We start from the raw sequence: 19,054 nt of genomic DNA, 5'->3' as shown, positions 1-19,054 counted from the left end.
AGTGACGTAGCACGTTGACGCAGCAGCGGCGGCGGTTGCGGCGGAGGGGCCGTGCGGTGGGTCAGTACTATCCTTTTCTAGTCTCGGTTCGACGACTCCATTTTCCTCGGTGGGGGCTTAGCGCACCGGAGAAGCGGCGAGCTTCAGGCAGGTAAAGTTCGGACTGGAGAGCTTTTTTCTGTACGGGTCAGGTGGGGAACCGGGCTCCTAGGGCCTGGTCTCTTAAGGGAAAAGGCATTGGGGAGTCGTATGCGGGAAAAAGGGGGCCCCGGCCTTTCCTGCTCTGTGGGTGGAGGGAGGAGGGAAGCCGGATAGTGGCTTAGAGTCGGAAGGCTTTTCCCAACCCGGTAACACTCGGAACCCGTGAATGGGGTGGCTTCTTGAATCAACAGGCTTCCTGGGATCCCATCCTTTTCTCCGCAGTTTCCGAAAACTGGGCCAAGCAAAAGGATTGGGAAAGGAAGGGCCTTGGGGCTTCTGAGCAGGGATCAGGTGATCGAATTGCTTGTTCTGGGGATGCGAATCCTACGGAGCTTTCAGCAGCTCCGGCCATCTGGCTAGAAATGCCAAACGCCAGCTCTTCCATATTGTTGAATTATACAATTACAACTTTTTGTAGATGGCTGCATCCTTCATCCCTTCCTAAAGATTGGAGGTCTGTAGAAGTACCTGAAGCCCATCCATTCTCCGTAGATTCATTTCCTCAAACATTTGCCAGGCACCTACTATGAACATCAGAATGGGTTGTTAAGTCAAAACTTTATCTTCTTCCAGTTTCTACTTTTCTCTCCAGACACTCCCTTGAACCAGCTGGAGCAGTTAATTTCCCTGGGTTGTCAAAATAGCTGATACTTATTTTTCTTTAGGAGGAGGCCTAAGCTCTCCAAAAATACTTCCATAGAAATTCACTGCAATATCAGAAGTAGTAAGGGAGTAGTAAGCTACACTGCTATTGATAAAGATGGAGAGTGTAAACAATATTAGACCTGATTAATTTTTTCGGGGGGGGGGGGAGTTTAGTTCCCTTGTTTATCTGAAAGTTATCAGTTTGTAAATCTTCAGTGTATTGATTACAAAAGCATGACCTCCCATCAGCTGTGAATTTAGGGCCCTTTTCCGTTTTTATTCAGCTGGCTTGTGTGGCTACTAGATTAGATTAGCATAGTACTGTTACTCTCTAAGAAGTTTTAATCTCATCAAGAGATTAAGCACATTAGGAAGTGGTACAGTCTAGAGAGGCTCAGTCACATTTTACAATTCTCCATCCCAAGGCCTTCTTCACGAGAAAGCAAGCCTACCTAGTGAGGTGGAAATATATGATAAATTTGGTTTTGCTTCTCTGTTCTTGGCCCTAATAAATGGCACCACCATCAATCCTGCATATAATCCTTGGCTTCCTTCTTCTCTGTTATTCCCCAGTGCAGTCGTCAAATCCTATCTCTCCATAAAACTCTATTCCCATCAGCATACAGATTATGTTCTGCTATCCCTCACATCCCGTCCAACTACCATCTTAATATTTTTTATTTCCTTTCATAGCTGGATTTATACTTGTGCCTTCTCAACTTTCTCACCTTTTATTCACTCTTCAGTCTACACCAATCTGGCTTCTGTTCTTATCCTGCTATTGAAATTGCTCTTGTCAAGGTCACCAGTGATTTCTTTGTTGCCAATTCCAGTAGATACTTTGTTCTCATCTCCCTCCTCTCTGGGATATTCAACACAGTTACTCTTCTCTTGAAACTCTCTCCTCTTGGCTTCATTGACACTTCACTCATGGATTTTCTCTGTTTCTCTAGCTGGTCCTTCTCATTTTCCTTTGCTACCCACTTTTGCTCTCTACCTAATGTCTAAACGTTGGATTTCTCACAGGGTTTAATGCTGAGTTCTCTACATTCTTACTGTAAGTGATACAGTCCCATGGTTTTAATTACCATCTGAAAGCTGGCAGCTCCCAAGTTTAAATCGCTAGCTTGGTCCTCTCTGCTCTGTGTTCCAGGATCACACATCAGAATGCCTGTTTAATTATCTACCTTTGGATATCGCTCTGGCTCCCCAAAGCTAACGTAAGCAAAAGGACATTTTGGTATTCCCATCATTCCCAATCTGGTCTTCCCCATCTAAGTGGTACTTTCATCCACATGGTTACCAAAGCTAGACCTCTAAGAAACATCTTTGTCTTCTCTCTTAGTACCCCTCATCCCCAGTCTTTCAACAAGTCCTGTCACATCCACCTCCAATATATTTCAAATCTGTCTTCTATTCTCCATCTTCACTGCTACCACCCTACTCCAAACCACCATCATCTTTTGCCTGGACTACCACAGTAGTATCCTCAGTTTTCCCTGTTTCCATTCAGATCACCCTCCAGTTCATTTTCCATGTAGCAGGATTGTGTTTGGTCAAATCATGTCATTGCTGCTTAAAACTGCAGTAGTTTCTCATGGCCTTCATGCCCCACTTGAGCAGGCCCCTCCTCTCTTGTATTCTCTTACCTTCACCATGTTCTACTCACATTGGCCTTAGGACATCACCTACCATATACCAAGTTTTTCCCCATGTTTTGTGCTGAAACCTCTCCCCCTGGCTCTTCATGCCACATCCTATCCATTCTTGACATCTCAGCGAACTTATCCTCTCAGAGGTGAGGGTGTATTTCCTTCCTAACACTTATAGCAAGTTTTATTTTGTGGTTTGTTTTCTGCACCAGAGTACAGGTATCCTAGGGGCAGGGACCTCGTCTTGTACATGCCTGGTATGTAATAGGCACTCATTAAATAAGTATTTGTTGAATTTTCAAGTAAATTAATTCTCTGTTTAAAACTCTCTAGTTGTAAACTTAGTTAAAAGGAAGTTAAAGGGCTTTCCAGCACCTTTAGGATAAGTCTAAAATTCTTTTTTGTCTTTTTTTTTTTTCGTGTCCGGCAATGGATCGCAACCCTCAGTGTCGCGCCCATACCGGACCAGGACCGGCAACGGGATCGCAACCCTCGGTGTTGCGCCCGCACCTCGCTCAGCCAGTGAGCGGGAACCTTTTGTCTTTTTTCATGTCCGGCAACAGATCGCAACCCTCAGTGTTGCGCCCGTACCGGACCGGGACCGGCAACGGGATCGCAACCCTCGGTGTTGCGCCCGCACCTCGCTCAGCCAGTGAGCGGGAACCGCTCTGTATGTGGGATCTGAACCCTCGGCGGGAGCGCCGCCACACTCCCAAGCGGCGCACTGTAGCAGTGCGCCACCGGGCCGGCCCTAAAATTCTTAACTTACCCTGCAGAGATCTTTTTGAACTTACCTCCGACTCATTATGAACCATTCCCCTCCCCGGTCAAACTAGCCCTCTGTTCCTGCCACAGTGTATGCCTTGTGCTGAAGGAGCTCTTCTCCAACACTACCACTCCCCCACCACTTCCAAAGGAACCAGCTCCTCCATTTAACTAACTCCTCGTCACTCTTAAGGTCTTTGTTTAAAGTTCCTTCCTCAAAACCAGGTTAGGTTCCCCTAATAAAAGGTCCCATGGTATCCTTGTCATCAGTTCTTTTTTTTTGTCTTTTTGTCTTTTTTCGTGACCAGCAATGGATTGCAACCCTCAGTGTCGCGCCCGTACCGGACCGGGACCGGCAACGGGATCGCAACCCTCGGTGTTGCCCCCGCTCCTCGCTCAGCCAGTGAGCGGCCGGTCTGTATGTGGGATCCGAACCCTCGGCGGGAGCGCCGCCACACTTCCCAAGCGGCGCACTGTAGCAGTGCACCACCGGGCCGGCCCCGTCATCAGTTCTTTAAAGACCTTTTGTACTTCTAGATCTGTGGTCACCAAACTAAGGCCTGTGGGCCAAATTAACCTACTCCCATTTATTTACTTGATGTCTGTGTATGCTTTTGTGCTACAATCACGTATCAGGCCCTGTAGAGAAAAAGTTTGCCAATCCTGTGGTAGAGCAAGAACTGTACAATCCCCACTATGTGTAACACAAAGCTTAGTAACTGTTACTCCCTCCCTGTGTCGCAAGGGTTCTGAATCTAGTTACATATTTCAGTTGTTTGTTTCTCTTTTGCCCTTTCCTTTATCCCTAAGGAAACTTGGAAAGAAAAGGAATAAGTAATATTTTTTAATTACTTATTAAGAGCCATTACTAACAATAATGCTTTTTTATTGAAGAGATTAGCATTGAAAAGATACTAAGGCTATTATTTCCTAGAAATATGATGTGCATGTTAAAGTGATAACATGAAAATTAACCTTTTCTGTATTTTAACATCTTGACTTAGCGGAATTAGGATTTTTCATAACAAGAGTTCTGAGTCCCAGATTTAAAAGAACTTGTCTTGATTAAACTGAATACTTAATCCTAGGCCCTTGCTTATAAATATAAAATGTAGAATGTCTTGTAGTTTAAACTGCACACCAGACTTCTGGGGCTATTCCCTGTCAAGCCTAAGCTTTTGCTCATGTTGCCTTTTTCCAGACTATGTTTTTAATTCCTCTCTCAATTAGGCATCACCTTTTCTGAAGTATTCCCCAGCCTTTCTCTCTGTATTGCTCTCATAATCCTGTTATGTAACTTAATAACTTAATATAACATTAATTATGCTTTATCATAGCTTTATTTACAAGTTTTTTGAGACAGATTGTGAATTCCACCAGGTCAAAAAGCACATTTTACTCATTTTTATATATCCAAATCCCAGCACAGAGTATAGCCCTAAAAAAAAACAGTAAATGTTATTTGAAGCTGCAAAGTGGAGGAATTAAAGGCCTAGATCTCTGTTCCCTCCAGTTTCCCTTTTTGTCGGGGGGTGGGGGGGATCCAAACACTTGACCTTGGTGTTACCAACACTGAGATCTAACCAACTGAGCTAACCTGCCAGCCCCTGGTCTCCCCTTAATTGCCTCCTACAACTTCTTGTTCAAAGGGAGGGACTACTGAGGGCCTCCCATGTGGCAATCTGATCCCAGCTCCATTTCTCTCCCAGAGAATGTCATGGTAACCATCAGCCTCTCCCTTTGAGCCACACTTTGTACTGCAGCTGTGCTTCTGCCTGGAGAAAACTCCCTCCATCACCTGACTCCCCTTCTAGACCTAGTCCAGTTGCAGATTTAACTTAGAATCTGAATATGGGGAAAATTTCAAAAGTACAGATACTAAATACAAACTACAAACTGCATCAAGCTCATCCCAGATATCATTTATTTATTTTTTTCCCTTTTAACTCATCTGCATTTGTTATAACCTTTTTAAGCAGAATGCAACTCAGGCACATTTCACAAGCCTCGCTCTGAGTTACTTTTGGAACAGCAAGCCTAGATAGGCTTATAATTTTGTTCCTCTAAACAATACTTTTCTTTGGAAAATAAGCCCTGTGGAGAGTAACTCACATTAAGTTGGTTCAGTTTAACTTTTCTAAAGGACCAGTACATGAAGAATTGGTAACTACAGAGGATGGGAAGTTTAAAAAGTAGATTCTGTCAGCCAGCCACAATCAGTCAATCAATCAATCAATCAATAAAAAGTAGATTTTAGAAGATGAAACTCAAGTCATTTCAACCATTTTTTTTTTTCTGGTGGCTGGCCGGCATGGGGATCTGAACCTTTAACGTTGGTGTTGCAAGACTGCTCTAACCAACTGAGCTAACCGGCCAGCCCAACTAGTATTTTTCTTTTAAACATAAGGATCTATCTTAGAACACTTCATTGACAAAAGATTTGATCTACTACAGAATCTAGTTTGATAACTAAAATACTTCAGACCACAAAGTTAATGTTAGGTTACTTACATCTTATAACAAACATTAACTCAGTCAATGTGAGTTAAAATAAGCCAATGTGAAACTAGAAAAGCATTACTAGCTTTGCTTTAGTGCCCAAAGTATCATTTATTAATAATCATATACAAAGAAATCTGTTATTGTCTGTGTTCTGGAGTAGTTGCTGTTTGTCAGCCTCAATCTGCTGTGCAGCTGTAGCGCCCTCTATGCACATATAGCTCCTGCAAGCTGTGACGCCAGGTTGCTTCTGGCATACCTCTTTTTTTTTTTTTCCTGACTGGTAAGGGGATCGCAACCCTTGGCATGGTGTTGTCCGCACCACGCTCAGCCAGTGAGCGCACCGGCCATCCCTGTATAGGATACAAACCTGCGGCCTCGGTGCTACCAGCGCTGCACTCTCCCGAGTGAGCCACAGGGCCGGCCCTTGGCATACCTCTTTTAACTGGAAATCTTGTCATTGAGCTAGATTGGACGCATTCCCCAGCTATAGCACAGTGCGTGCTTTATTGTTAATGTAGGTGATCGGAGGATAGGGAAAACAACTATCTTGCCAAGCTGCCTGCAGCACAGAGCACCAGCTGTCCCTGGGACAGAAAAAGCTGTTGTTTTCATCAGGTGGGCTGTCTGTTAAGTAGCTGGGGGGCATCTGGTCTGCAGGAGCTGGCATTTAATTTGAAGATGTTGAGGTCTTAAATTTATGTATCTGATAGCCTAATTAAAGCAAGCTATGTGTGGGGACTGCTGAACCCAAATATATTTTTAATGTCTCAGTTCAGGGCTGAGGGGAGTAGTGTCAAATTTAAAATTAGAGCTCCAGATTTAATTGGTAGAAGTTTAAAACATTCACTTTTGGCAGTACTCAAGCTAACTGACCTTAAGGATACTGATCTTGGAAAAAAAAGGGAGGGGGCCACAGTCTATCCCCAGGGCTTCCTATGTCATAGCCCTGTAGGGCCTTTACCATGGTTCTCAAACTTTATGGTCTCAGGACTCCTATATACTCTTTTTTTTTGGCGGCGGGGGGGTGGCACTGGATGGTATTATATACTCTTAAAAATAATTTAGATCTCCAAACATTTTTTTATGTGAGTTATATCTGTTGATATTTACCAGATTTATATCTTTTGATGTTTACCAAGTTAGAAATTAAAACAGACGTTTAAAAATATTTGTTAGTTCATTTTAAAGCAGTAAACTTACTGCATTTTAATATAAAAAACCACTTTTTTAGTGAAAAACAGCAGTTTTCAAAAGAAAAAATTTAGTGAGAAGATTGTTTTACATTTTTTTGTTGTTTTTGCAAAACTTTTAAATGTCTGCCTTAATAGAATATAGATGGAGTTTCATATCTGTTTCTACATTCAGTCTGTTGTGATACCACAGGTCATATAACCTCTGGAAAACTCCACTGTACACTTCTGAGAGAAAGGAGGGGACAGTCCTTGGACTACATTTTGAGAACTACTAACATAGTACAATCTGTAATTTTAGAGTCAGACAAACCTTAGCTCAGATCTCAGCCCTTCCAGTTGATAATTGTGCTGCCTTGATCAGGTAACTTTATCTCTCTATTTTCGCCTTTGTTGAGTAGAGAAAGTATGCTATAACTCACAGGATGTGGTAGGAATTAATAGGATATTTGTTAAGTGTTTGGCACTTGGTAGGTGTACAATAAACATTATTTCTCAGGGTAGTTTTTTGTTGTTGTTGCTGTTGTTTGATTGCTTAAAACACACGGGAGAGACCTGTACAAGAGGACTTCAAAAAGTTAGTGATTCAGATGCCCATACTGGCTAGTCACAAAAAAAAAAAAAAAAAAAAAAAAAAAAAAGTTTGTGGAAAAATGGAAAGAAAAGATAAAAATATAAACTTTGTTTCTCAACATAAGCTCCATTAAATCCAAGATACTTTTGTTAAGGATGATACCAGCCATTTAGTCCACCCCTAAAGAACTGAGGGTCCTGGGAATTTAGCCATGTCAATGCATTCTTTTTTACATTAGTAACTGAAGAAAAATGGGTACCCTTTAAAGATTTTTTAAAATTAGGGAACAAGAAATCAGAAGGAGCCAAATCAGGACTGTAAGGTGGATGCTTAAATGATTTCCCATCAAGACTTGCAAGATTGGGGCCGGCCCGGTGGCGCACTGGATAGTGCACCGCTTGGGAAGCGCGGCGGCGCTCCCGCCCGAGGGTTCGGATCCCACATACAGACCGGTTCCTGCTCACTGGCTGAGCGAGGCGCGGGAGCAACGCCGAGGGTTGCGATCCCGTTGCCGGTCCCCGGTCCAGTACGGGGGCAACACTGAGGGTTGCGATCCGTTGCCGGACACGGAAAAAGACAAAAGACAAAAAAAAAAAAAAAAAGACTTGCAAGATTGCCCCCGTTTGATGAGAGGAATGAGCAAGAGCATTGTTGTGGAGAAGGGCTCTCTGGTGAAGCTTTTCTGGGTGTTTTCTGCTAAAGCTTTGGCTAACTTTCTCAAAACACTCTCATAATAAGCAGATGTTATTGTTCTTTGGCCCTCCAGAAAGTCAACAAGCAAAATGCCTTGAACATCACCAAAAACTATTGCCATGATCTTTGCTCTTGACTCGCCGATGTTTTTTGACGGGAACACGTCCATCTCTTGGTAGCCATGGCTTTGATTGTGCTTTGTCTTCAGGATCATACTGGTAAAGCTGTGTTCCATCTCCTGTTATAATTCTTCAAAGAAATGATTCAGGATCTTGGTCCCACTTGTTTAAATTTTCCATTGAAAGTTCTGTTCTTATCTGCAGGGGATTTGGACACAATGATTTTGGCACCCACTGAGGAGGAAGTTTGTTCAACTTTAGTTTTTCAGTCAGAATTGTATAACCTGAACCAGTCGAGATGTCTCTGAGCTTCACCATAAATTCGATGTTTGTTCTCGCTTCAATTTTAGCAGAATTCATGTTGGATTGGTAGGGGCTCTTTTCAAACTGATGTCTTATTCTTCGTATCTCAAACTAGATCCTGTTCAGACATGTTATAACAAGTTAGTATGAGTTTATTTAGATGCAAAAAAAGTTAGAAACGAGTGCATAGTTTTTTAGTTTTCCATGAACTTTTTTTTTTTTGTCTTTTTCCGTGTCCGGCAACGGATCGCAACCCTCAGTGTCGCCCCCGTACCGGACCGGGACCGGCAACGGGATCGCAGCCCTCGGTGTTGCTCCCGCGCCTCGCTCAGCCAGTTAGCGGGAACCGGTCTGTATGTGGGATCCGAACCCTCGGTGGGAGCGCCGCCGCACTTCCCAAGCGGCGCACTATAGCAGTGCGCCACCGGGCTGGCCCCCATGAACTTTTTGAAGACCCCTTATGTTTGTTTTTGTTTGTTTGTTTGTTTGTTTGTTTCCTTTTTGAGACCAGTCGCACTGCGCTCAGCCAGTGAGCGCTGTGAGCGCACCAGCCATCCCTATATAGGATCCAAACCCGCGGCAGGAGTGCTGCCGTGCTCCCAGCGCCGCACCCTCCCGAGTGCGCCACGGGCTCGGCCCACCCTTATGTTTGATTTGGTTGGGATTTGTGTATGTGTTGTGGGTTGATTTGTTTTCCAGTTCTCTTCCTGTGCTTGCTCTCTATACATCTGTCACAATACATAAAACTATTTTATGGTCTATGTATGTTTTAATTTCTCTTACTCTACTACACAGATAGCTCTTTGAAAGTAAACAATCCTGCTTCTCTTCAAATCCCCATCCTCTAGCAGTGTATGGACATGGTAGGCATTCAATAATGTTTGTGAAAATAATGTCATCTGAAACCTCAGCCTAAAATTGATCATTGCCCCTTTCTTTCCATCAGAATCCAGTACCTTCAGTTTTGTCTTCTTGAGTTCAGTTAACCTTGAGTTAATCAGTTATGATATTGGTCAATATCAGTAAGAGTAATTTTCAGGAGAATGAGAGCCACAGAACTTAGGCTCCTTGTAGAGCTTAGACCCATATCAGGTAGCCATTAGCCACCATCCTCTTCTCTCTCCTCCCACTGCCATCTTTAACCGGGAAGATGGCAACAATGTGAAAAAGTAAGTAATTTATTTAATAGACACTTAACAGTTCCTGATTTATGCAGAGCACCCAGAGAGATACAGCCTTCTGGAACAAAATCACAAAGTGCCTGTAATGCCTATCATATTGCCATTTATATTTTCATGGTTTTTATTAGTCCCTGAATTGGATATGGTCCCTGTCTTCCAGAAGCTTATAGTCTAAATGGGAAAGGAACATATGCACAGTAGACCACTATACAGGACAGGGTGAGGAGGGGTGCCTAGTTTATCCATAACCAGCTTCAGGGTTCCAAAACGGCATCTTGATGTTATGACTCATATGATGTGTGTTGTTTTTTAAAGTCCTACTCAAGGCCCAGTAAACTTCATGTTATGGTTCTTGGAGTTCTCCACTGCCATTTCCAGGCTTTGGATGAGTCTGAAAGCCAGGAAGTAGAAGATAAAGTTGGGATTGGTTGGTACGAAATTACAGAGTGTTATGGAAATTAGGCCCAGGATTCAAATTGAAACAGTAGGTTCTTCTCCCTGTGTAATATAATATTCTTAACTATTGGGCCGTCCAGTTAATTCCGTTGGTTAAAGTGCAGTGTTGTAACACCAAGGTCAAGGGTTCGGATCTCTGTACCAGCCAGCCACAAAAACAAACGAACAAAAAAAAATCAAGTATCCTGAGAGACAGATAGTACTGTTGCCATTTTCCAGATGAAGAAACTGATATTCAGACATCCAATAATTTGCTTAAATTTATTTAGCTAGTGGGTGATGAGACCAGATTTGACCTCTGGGGCCGGCCCGTGGCTTACTCGGGAGAGTGTGGTGCTGATAACATTGAGGCCATGGGTTCGGATCCCACATAGGGATGGCCGGTTGGCTCACTGGGTAAGCGTGGTGCTGACAACACGAAGTCAAGGGTTAAGATCCCCTTACCAGTCATCTTACAAAAAAAAAAAAAAAAAGATTTGACCTCTACTGTTAATCCCAGCAACCTTTCCACTGAACTACGTTGCCTTTATTTTGTATGCCATGGAAGTTTTTTGCAGGGGAGGTAAATGTTAAAAATAGAGTCATGGTACTAATGTATCTAAAGAGGCCTCTTCTCCAACCAAATGCTCCCAACCAGTACTGATACAAGTGGGCTCAAGTTCATGAAATGTTGTTTAATCTATTGTAAAGAAATTTTCCTTTTGACTGTGCTAATAACCAGGTATAGTGTATATGAAAGCACCTTTCATAAACGTGGCACTTCTTGTTTCCCAAACCTCGTATGAGCAAGTCACATAATCTTACTCTACTACCATATTCCTACCTATGTAATTATTCCTACATTAGTTTTCCTTATCTGCCCATTCCCACCTCCCAACGGTAAGTGAGGTAAAAGCTCTTTGAGGAAGACAGATGATATATATATACCAGTCCAGTATAATGGCCTTTTAGAAGTACACATGAGAGGAGCAACCCTGGGAGGAATAAAAAATGGGAGAGATAGAGCCTTCTGGGTCTTAGTCTCTTCTCCCCAGGTGGGAATGATTGAGTGGGCAGAGCAGTGGCACTCAAACAAAAGATTGTTTGTGGGAAGGTTTGAGAGCCCTCTATAAAATCATGTCTCTCATTTTTAATCCCCATCTCCCTCCCTTCCCTAGTCTTCAGGCGGGCTCTGTGAGGCTGCAGCAATGTCAGATTTTGTGGAAAGCGAAGCTGAGGAGTCAGAGGAAGAATACAATGATGAAGGCGAGGTGGTGCCCCGAGTCACCAAGAAATTTGTGGAAGAGGAAGATGATGGTGAGGAGGCCCCAGCCTCAAGCTTCTACCCTCTATTGCTAAGTTTTGGATAGTTGGATTCTTGCTGATGAAAGGCTCAGGCTGAGCATAGAATTTCTCACACATGAGATACCAGCTTGAGAAGTTTCAGTCATTCTTAGAAAATACTTACTGAGGGCTGGCTGTTTAGTTCACTTGGGAGAGCATGGTGCTGATAACACCAAGGTCAAGGGTTCAGATCCCCATACCGACGACCCGCAAAAAAATATATATATGTGTGTGTGTATATATATATAGCAGAAAATACTCACTGAGCATCTGTCTGCTGTATGCTAGACACTGTGCCTAAAACTAGGAATACAGAACAAAGATCCAGCTATTGTGTTTACCTTAGTGGGTGAGGACAGACAGTAAAGCAATAAATAAATCCATATGTAATTCTTCTCACTTTTAGACCTAGCAGTGTTTGTATTTATGCACCCAGTTTCCTATTTCTCTTGCCAAGCCCAGCTTTTAGAGGATCATCAGCAGTATATAACCATGAAACAATTTTAAAGGTTGAAAAGGAAATGTAAATTTTATCAAAAGAGTTGTGGATGAAAGGTATATAGCTGCTGAGTTTATAAACTGGGGAATACAAGGTTATTGGTGGCTATAAAGCCTCTAGCAATGATTTTGAATAGCCAGAGTAATTAGGAAGATCATCTTGCTTAACGACAGATGGTGAATGTAGAAAAGAAAGCATCCTTTGCAGATGCTGCTGCTCTAAGTCAGTGGGCACATTTTGCATCTTTACATGAGGCAGAAAAGTTAACATGGCACCCAGGTTATTAGGTTCAGAGCAGATGGATAATCTCAGTTAAGCTGGTGGCCCTGCCCCACCTCCCGTCCGTTCCCCAATCTCCATGCCTTAAACATGCACGTTTTCCAGATGAGGAGGAGGAGGAGGAGAACCTAGATGATCAAGATGAGCAAGGCAACCTGAAAGGCTTTATCAATGATGACGATGATGAAGATGAAGGGGAGGAGGATGAGGGTAGTGACTCTGGTGATTCAGAAGATGACGTTGGCCACAAGAAGAGAAAACGCAGTGAGTAGTCTGTCCTCAGGTCAGGTGAGGCTGGGGTGGCAGTTGCAGTGGGGAAGGGGCCTCCCTATCACCGTGGGTAACACTTTGTTTTCTTCAGCATCTTTTGACGATCGCCTGGAGGATGATGATTTTGACCTCATTGAAGAAAATTTGGGTGTCAAAGTCAAACGAGGTGTAAGTGTCATTCTTTGTCTTTGTCCCTGGGGATAAGGAAAAAGCCCTAGGAATTCAGTGTCTCCCTGGGCAAGGAGGCACATGCAGAGCAGTTTAGGGAACATCAGAAATGAGAAAGGTGTCAGTATCATTGTGTTGTGGAGCCAAGACTTACATCCCACATCTGGGTACCTGTTATAGAAAGGCTGTCGAAGTTTCAGGTTTGGGTCTTGGGGCTGAAAGAGCATCACTCAATGTGTTCTTTACCTGCTCCCTTGGTCAGTGTAATAGTGGTGGGAAGATGGGAGTGAGACTGAAGAGCAGGCTTCCTTATACCAGACCCTGATGAGGAAGGTTTTCCCACCCCTAGCAAAAGTACCGGCGTGTCAAAAAAATGTCAGATGATGAGGATGATGACGAGGAGGAATATGGCAAGGAAGAACATGAAAAAGAGGCTATTGCGGAGGAAATCTTCCAGGATGGGGAAGGGGAAGAAGGGCAGGAGGCCGTGGAGGCCCCCATGGCTCCCCCAGAGGAGGAAGAGGAAGATGATGAAGAGTCAGGTATGTGTCACTGGGCAGGGAAGCCAATGTGTGGATGGGTGTTGGGATTTCCTTGCCCTAGGAACAGGATGAGAAACCATTCTTCAGTTATAGCCCCCAGAATTTGACACAAAGAAGTTACTTTTCAGGAGCTTCCCTGCTTTTCTCACTGGCCACTCACATAGTAGGAACTAAAGCCATTCAGTCCTGGCTCCACTCCTGACTCTGAGCTCTAACCCCTCCCTTCTCTACCCAGATATCGATGACTTCATTGTGGATGATGATGGACAGCCTCTCAAAAAACCTAAGTGGCGGAAAAAGCTTCCTGGATACACAGATGCGTGAGTGGGGTCTGGTATGGTACGCGAGGTAGTGGTAAAGGCACTGAGTGGGCTCAGTCAGAAAGGAAGAGGTCAGAGTCCTCTCCAAAACTGGGACATTCCCAGCTCTTGGCCCTTTTTCTTCCATGCCTCAAATAACCTTTACGAGGCACTGATTTCACATGCTTCTAGAAGCCTTGAGGGAGCTATCTCTGCATTCTTGATCCACTGTGGGATTAGGGTAGAGTCCCTCGTGGGCAAGGCTCCAGTATCCCTCTTGCACCTACAGCTTCATGTTTATTTATTTATATATTTGCCTTTTAAGCATAATTTTGTTGGGAGATGCTGCATCAAAATTTAAAAGCTAAAGGTTGGCTGGTTAGCTCAGTTGGTTAGAACACAGTCCGATAACCCCAAGATTATGGGTTCGGCTCCCCATACTGGCCAGCCACTTAAAAAAATAACAGACAACAACAATCAGAGTTTAAAAGTTAGAAAGCTTTTGCTCTAAGGGAATACTGTAATGCCTTCGCTGAAGATGGATTCTCTGAGCAGGATATGGATCCATCTGCCCTTTTGTTATTTGATCCCTTTCACTGGCAGGTGCTAAGACGGGGCTTTTTATCTTCCAATAGACAATAGTTTGCCCAGAAATATCCCCCAGCTAAGCCTTTATTCCACAGTGAATATGGTCCTTTTCTTTACCTTTTCCTAAACTTCTAATTGCCTTGAGATAAGTGAAGGATCTGTGCAGGGGCTCCATTTCTCTCCTCTCACCCAAACCTGAGCCAACTGCCTGTTGCTCTCACCCACAGAGCTCTGCAAGAAGCCCAGGAGATCTTTGGTGTGGACTTTGACTATGATGAATTTGAGAAATACAATGAGTATGATGAAGAACTGGAAGAAGAGTATGAGTACGAAGACGATGAGGCTGAGGGTGAAATCCGAGTGCGCCCCAAGAAGACCACCAAGAAGCGTGTGAGCCGCAGGAGCATCTTTGAGATGTATGAGCCCAGTGAGCTGGAAAGCAGCCACCTTACAGATCAGGACAATGAAATCCGAGCCACTGACCTGCCTGAGAGGTTCCAGGTAATAAACCCCCAGCCTCTGCCCTTCTGCTGATCCATCATCACATTGTGGCCAACAAATAATCTAGCAACAATCTGACATTGTGTAGTATCCAGGATGGGTTTTGAACCCCATCTGACCCAGGGTCCGGGGAGTCCAGCTCTCAGAGGAGAGAAGATACACTCCAACCTTGCTTATGGTTCTTGAAATAGCACTCTTTAGCAAATTTATGAAATGCTTACTTCATGCCAGAATGACACGGCTCTGGGTACTAGAAATGTGTCCCTGAGGAGCACATGTTTCTGTCCAGAAGTGGTATATGTTTTCCCTAAGTGGAATATTCAAGATAAAGTCAGTCTTGCCATGTTGTCTTATTTGCTGCAGCTCCGCTCCATCCCAGTCAAAGCGGCTGAAGATGATGAACTAGAAGAGGAAGCTGATTGGATCTATAGAAATGCCTTTGCCACACCAACCATTTCTCTACAGGTACTCCAAAAAAGATCCTTAGTTTTTGACATGCACCAAAAGCAACATCATCAAGAGGGAGAGCCATTCCTCCCCTGCCCCATACATCTGTGTGCCTGGTACAGGAAAGTATGTGTGTATTAGAGAGATTGTTCTAGATTTTATCTGACAAGGTCATCCTGTGTTACAAAGCAGTTTTGTGTGTAAGACATACAAAGTAACAGTGTTTTGCTGTTTATTTTCTTACTCTAGGAAAGCTGTGATTACCTAGACCGAGGGCAGCCAACCAGCAGCTTCAGTCGAAAAGGACCCAGCACAATTCAGAAGATCAAAGAGGCCCTGGGTTTCATGCGAAATCAGCATTTTGAGGTAGCACCTCGAGCTCTAGTGGCCCATTGTACAGAAATTCAGTTAGGGGATGAGGGAAAAGGTAGCTACTTAAGTCAGGTGGGGACCCCCCTTCCTCTGTCCTCAGAAGTAGTCCCTTGACCCAAGAAGTGTTGTGACCAACAGGTATCCGAGTGATCAATAGAACAGTGCTACTCTGTTCACAACATTTTCTTCCCCCATTAGGGAGAGCACTGTGCCCTGGATGAGCCTTTGAGGGAAGCCAAGCTTCTGACTGTTGAATTTCCTGGAGCTGTTTATCCAGGAAATAATTGTCCTCTGGCATAGGGGGGCCCTTGCAGATCTTTCTTCTCTGGGTGACTGCAGTCTCCTTGCTACACTAGGTGCCTTTTATTGCTTTCTACCGAAAAGAGTATGTGGAGCCTGAGTTGCACATCAATGACCTGTGGAGGGTGTGGCAGTGGGATGAAAAGGTAATGTGGATCTGTGGCCCCCAAGGAGGTGGGAGCTGAGTTGGGCACCACTACGACCAGAGTATTACAAATCAATCCCCCAGGGCTGTCAAGTTCTTCCACCGGGTCTCCTGGTAAGGAACAGAGCAGCCTTGGGTCTCCAGAGCTAAACACAATGTCTCATTCCCACCCTCCCCTCCCCTAGTGGACCCAGCTGAGGATCCGCAAAGAGAACCTAACGCGGCTGTTTGAGAAGATGCAGGCTTATCAGTACGAGCAAATCTCTGCTGACCCTGACAAACCTCTTGCTGATGGCATCCGGGCTCTGGACACCACTGACATGGAGAGGTAGCACGTGCAGGATTTCTTCCTTTATGGGAAGCCCTCAGACCAAAGGCAGGCCCCCAGGAGCAATGTTACCTTACAAAATTTGCAGTGCAGGGCCCCATCCCTTAGAAATGCAACATGTCAACACACCAAAAGTGATCTTTCTGACAGGCAAATTTATTTATTTTTTTTATTTTTTTATTTTTTAAAGATGACCGGTAAGGGGATCTCAACCCTTGACTTGGTGGTGTCAGCACCACGCTCAGGCCCCCAGGAGCAATGTTACCTTACAAAATTTGCAGTGCAGGGCCCCATCCCTTAGAAATGCAACATGTCAACACACCAAAAGCGATCTTTCTGACAGGCAAATTTATTTATTTTTTTTATTTTTTTATTTTTTAAAGATGACCGGTAAGGGGATCTCAACCCTTGACTTGGTGGTGTCAGCACCACGCTCTCCCAGTGAGCTAACCGGCCATCCTTATATGGGATCTGAACCCATGTCCTTGGTGTTATCAGCACCACACTCTCCCGAGTGAGCCACAGGCTGGCCCCAAACAGGCAAATTTATCTTAGTTGTACATATTGATATGTAAAGGACCTATTGACCCAAAAATGAACTGTTGGAAGGATTGGATGTTCATATTTGCTGATCTGTAACTTCCTTCCATATGGATTAAGGTTCGTGAGAAACCAAATTATAATTAGAGAGTAGCTTGGTGCGCCTGCAGTCAGAGTCAAGTGTGGGAGGGGAGCAGATGGTATTAATGGCCACCATCATGAAGCTGAAGAGGAGGAGGGACAAGGACTGTCTCAAGAACTTTGAACTTTGCTGCAGACATGCTGCCTTGTCTGCCTCTCCCTTTTTGCTTCCATTTCTAACAGCCACCAGTCACCATTTCTGTTTGACCTATTTCTTTAAGATACCTTGGTTGCAGCTAAGTTATGGTCTGGGACTGTTGTGCGACTTTGATAATTGGAGAATACAGGTGCCTTTCCTAGTTGGGATCTTGCCTTCTGGGAACTGGACCTCTTGTAGCAAAACTGTGGTACATCCTTTCCTCAGTGACAACTGAGATCTTATGTCCCTTCCCTTCAGGCTTAAGGATGTACAGTCAATGGATGAGCTGAAAGATGTGTACAACCATTTTCTCCTGTATTATGGTCGTGACATCCCCAAAATGCAGAATGCCGCAAAGGCTAGCCGTAAGAAGCTGAAGCGTATAAGGGAAGAGGGAGATGAGGAAGGTGAGTGCTAGAAAAGGAAACCTGGGAGGATTGATGGCCATGGCATCTCCAAGGATGTTGTTGGCTGGGTGCCCTTTGGGGCTTCTCTACATGTGTCAGATCCTTGGGAGTGACTGGAAACTAGAGCACTAACTCTCCTCGTGTCTTCCTCTCAGGTGAAGGTGAGGAAGCAGAAGATGAGGAGCAGCGGGGGCCAGAGCTCAAGCAGGCCTCTCGCCGAGACATGTACACCATCTGCCAGAGTGCTGGGCTAGGTAAAATCTAGCTTCTTTGAGACCTGGGCATTCTAGCCTTGAGCAAGGGGAGTTACCCAGAAAACAGACTGGTGGGTAGGAAGAGGAAAGGGTATCTGGGTCAGTCACTGATCCAGTCCTGAACCAGCCTGCCACATGATCCCCATAAACACTTGCTCCCCCAACCCGTCCCTGCCGCACAGTAATGGTCCAACCTCTCCCTAAATTTCCAAAGTAATGGGAAACTCTGGCTTGGAGGAGAAAGTGCATCCTATCTATTTCTTCTGCCCTGTAACAGCCGGGTCCTGTTCATGCATGGCTCCTTTAAAGTCTAGTGCCCAAAATTGCTACTCGAGACTCTGAAAGCCAAGAGGTTTGTCAGCCCAGCTGCTGCCTTGCCTTTTATTGTACTGTTTGCTTTAGATGGCCTGGCCAAAAAGTTTGGGCTTACTCCCGAGCAGTTTGGGGAGAACCTCCGGGACAGCTACCAGCGGCATGAGACAGAGCAATTCCCTGCAGAGCCCTTGGAGCTGGCCAAGGATTATATTTGCAGGTGGGCATGCAGCAGGTGGATGGCAGGGGGAGGAGCCTGAGGGCAAAGACATCCTCATCCTGCAGCTTCACTGTTTTCCCTACAGCCAGTTCCCTACTCCAGAAGCCGTGCTGGAAGGTGCCCGCTACATGGTAGCCCTGCAGATTGCCCGTGAACCCCTTGTCCGGCAGGTGCTGAGACAAACCTTCCAGGAGAGAGCCAAGCTAAATATAACCCCAACCAAGAAAGGTAGAAAGGTGAGCTGGGTGAAGGGCTTGGGTCCAAGATGTGTCCCAGCTCTCAGTTTGATTGAACTGAGTGTCTTGCCTTCCACTTAGCTGAGCTGTCTGCCTGAGAACAGAGAGGCAGTCTTATCTCCCAGGGCCATGGCCAGCCTATCCACAGGCTAATGATTTCCTCTTGATGTTTACAGGATGTGGATGAAGCCCACTATGCTTATTCCTTCAAGTACTTAAAGAATAAGCCTGTTAAGGAATTGAGAGATGACCAGTTTCTCAAGATGGGCCTGGCTGAAGATGAAGGGCTGCTGACCATTGATATCAGCATAGATATGAAGGGAGTGGAAGGGTAAGCAGAGCTCCGGGGTGGGGGCTCTTTGGGGAAGTCTTGATGAAGAGTCTGGTGGAGGGAAGGGTCCTTGGGAATGTGAACCACAGTTTCAGAATTCAGCAAGCCATTGTCCCTGGCTCCCTCACAGTG

At 44.7% G+C, this 19,054-nt stretch overlaps 1 protein-coding gene across 1 annotated transcript in view; it reads left to right on the top strand.

The window, feature by feature from the left end:
* Positions 1-18: 18 nt before the first annotated feature.
* SUPT6H (suppressor of Ty 6 homolog (S. cerevisiae)) overlaps positions 19-19,054 on the top strand; it is a 34,832-nt gene continuing 15,796 nt past the window's right edge. The window contains exons 1-16 of the mRNA XM_008582633.1: positions 19-151; positions 11,439-11,577; positions 12,488-12,646; positions 12,744-12,820; positions 13,170-13,362; positions 13,598-13,682; positions 14,477-14,750; positions 15,114-15,215; positions 15,447-15,563; positions 15,926-16,015; positions 16,200-16,342; positions 17,421-17,569; positions 17,725-17,823; positions 18,226-18,355; positions 18,441-18,591; positions 18,768-18,922. Of these exons, the coding sequence (XP_008580855.1) occupies positions 11,469-11,577; positions 12,488-12,646; positions 12,744-12,820; positions 13,170-13,362; positions 13,598-13,682; positions 14,477-14,750; positions 15,114-15,215; positions 15,447-15,563; positions 15,926-16,015; positions 16,200-16,342; positions 17,421-17,569; positions 17,725-17,823; positions 18,226-18,355; positions 18,441-18,591; positions 18,768-18,922 (2,033 nt within the window). The 5' untranslated portion in view covers positions 19-151; positions 11,439-11,468. The remainder of the gene's footprint in view (positions 152-11,438; positions 11,578-12,487; positions 12,647-12,743; positions 12,821-13,169; positions 13,363-13,597; positions 13,683-14,476; positions 14,751-15,113; positions 15,216-15,446; positions 15,564-15,925; positions 16,016-16,199; positions 16,343-17,420; positions 17,570-17,724; positions 17,824-18,225; positions 18,356-18,440; positions 18,592-18,767; positions 18,923-19,054) is intronic.

The sequence above is a fragment of the Galeopterus variegatus genome, unplaced genomic scaffold, assembly GCF_000696425.1.
Source record: "Galeopterus variegatus unplaced genomic scaffold, G_variegatus-3.0.2 Scaffold2683, whole genome shotgun sequence".
In the NCBI taxonomy this organism is placed as follows: domain Eukaryota; kingdom Metazoa; phylum Chordata; class Mammalia; order Dermoptera; family Cynocephalidae; genus Galeopterus; species Galeopterus variegatus.
This window is presented reverse-complemented; position numbering and strand designations above follow the sequence as displayed.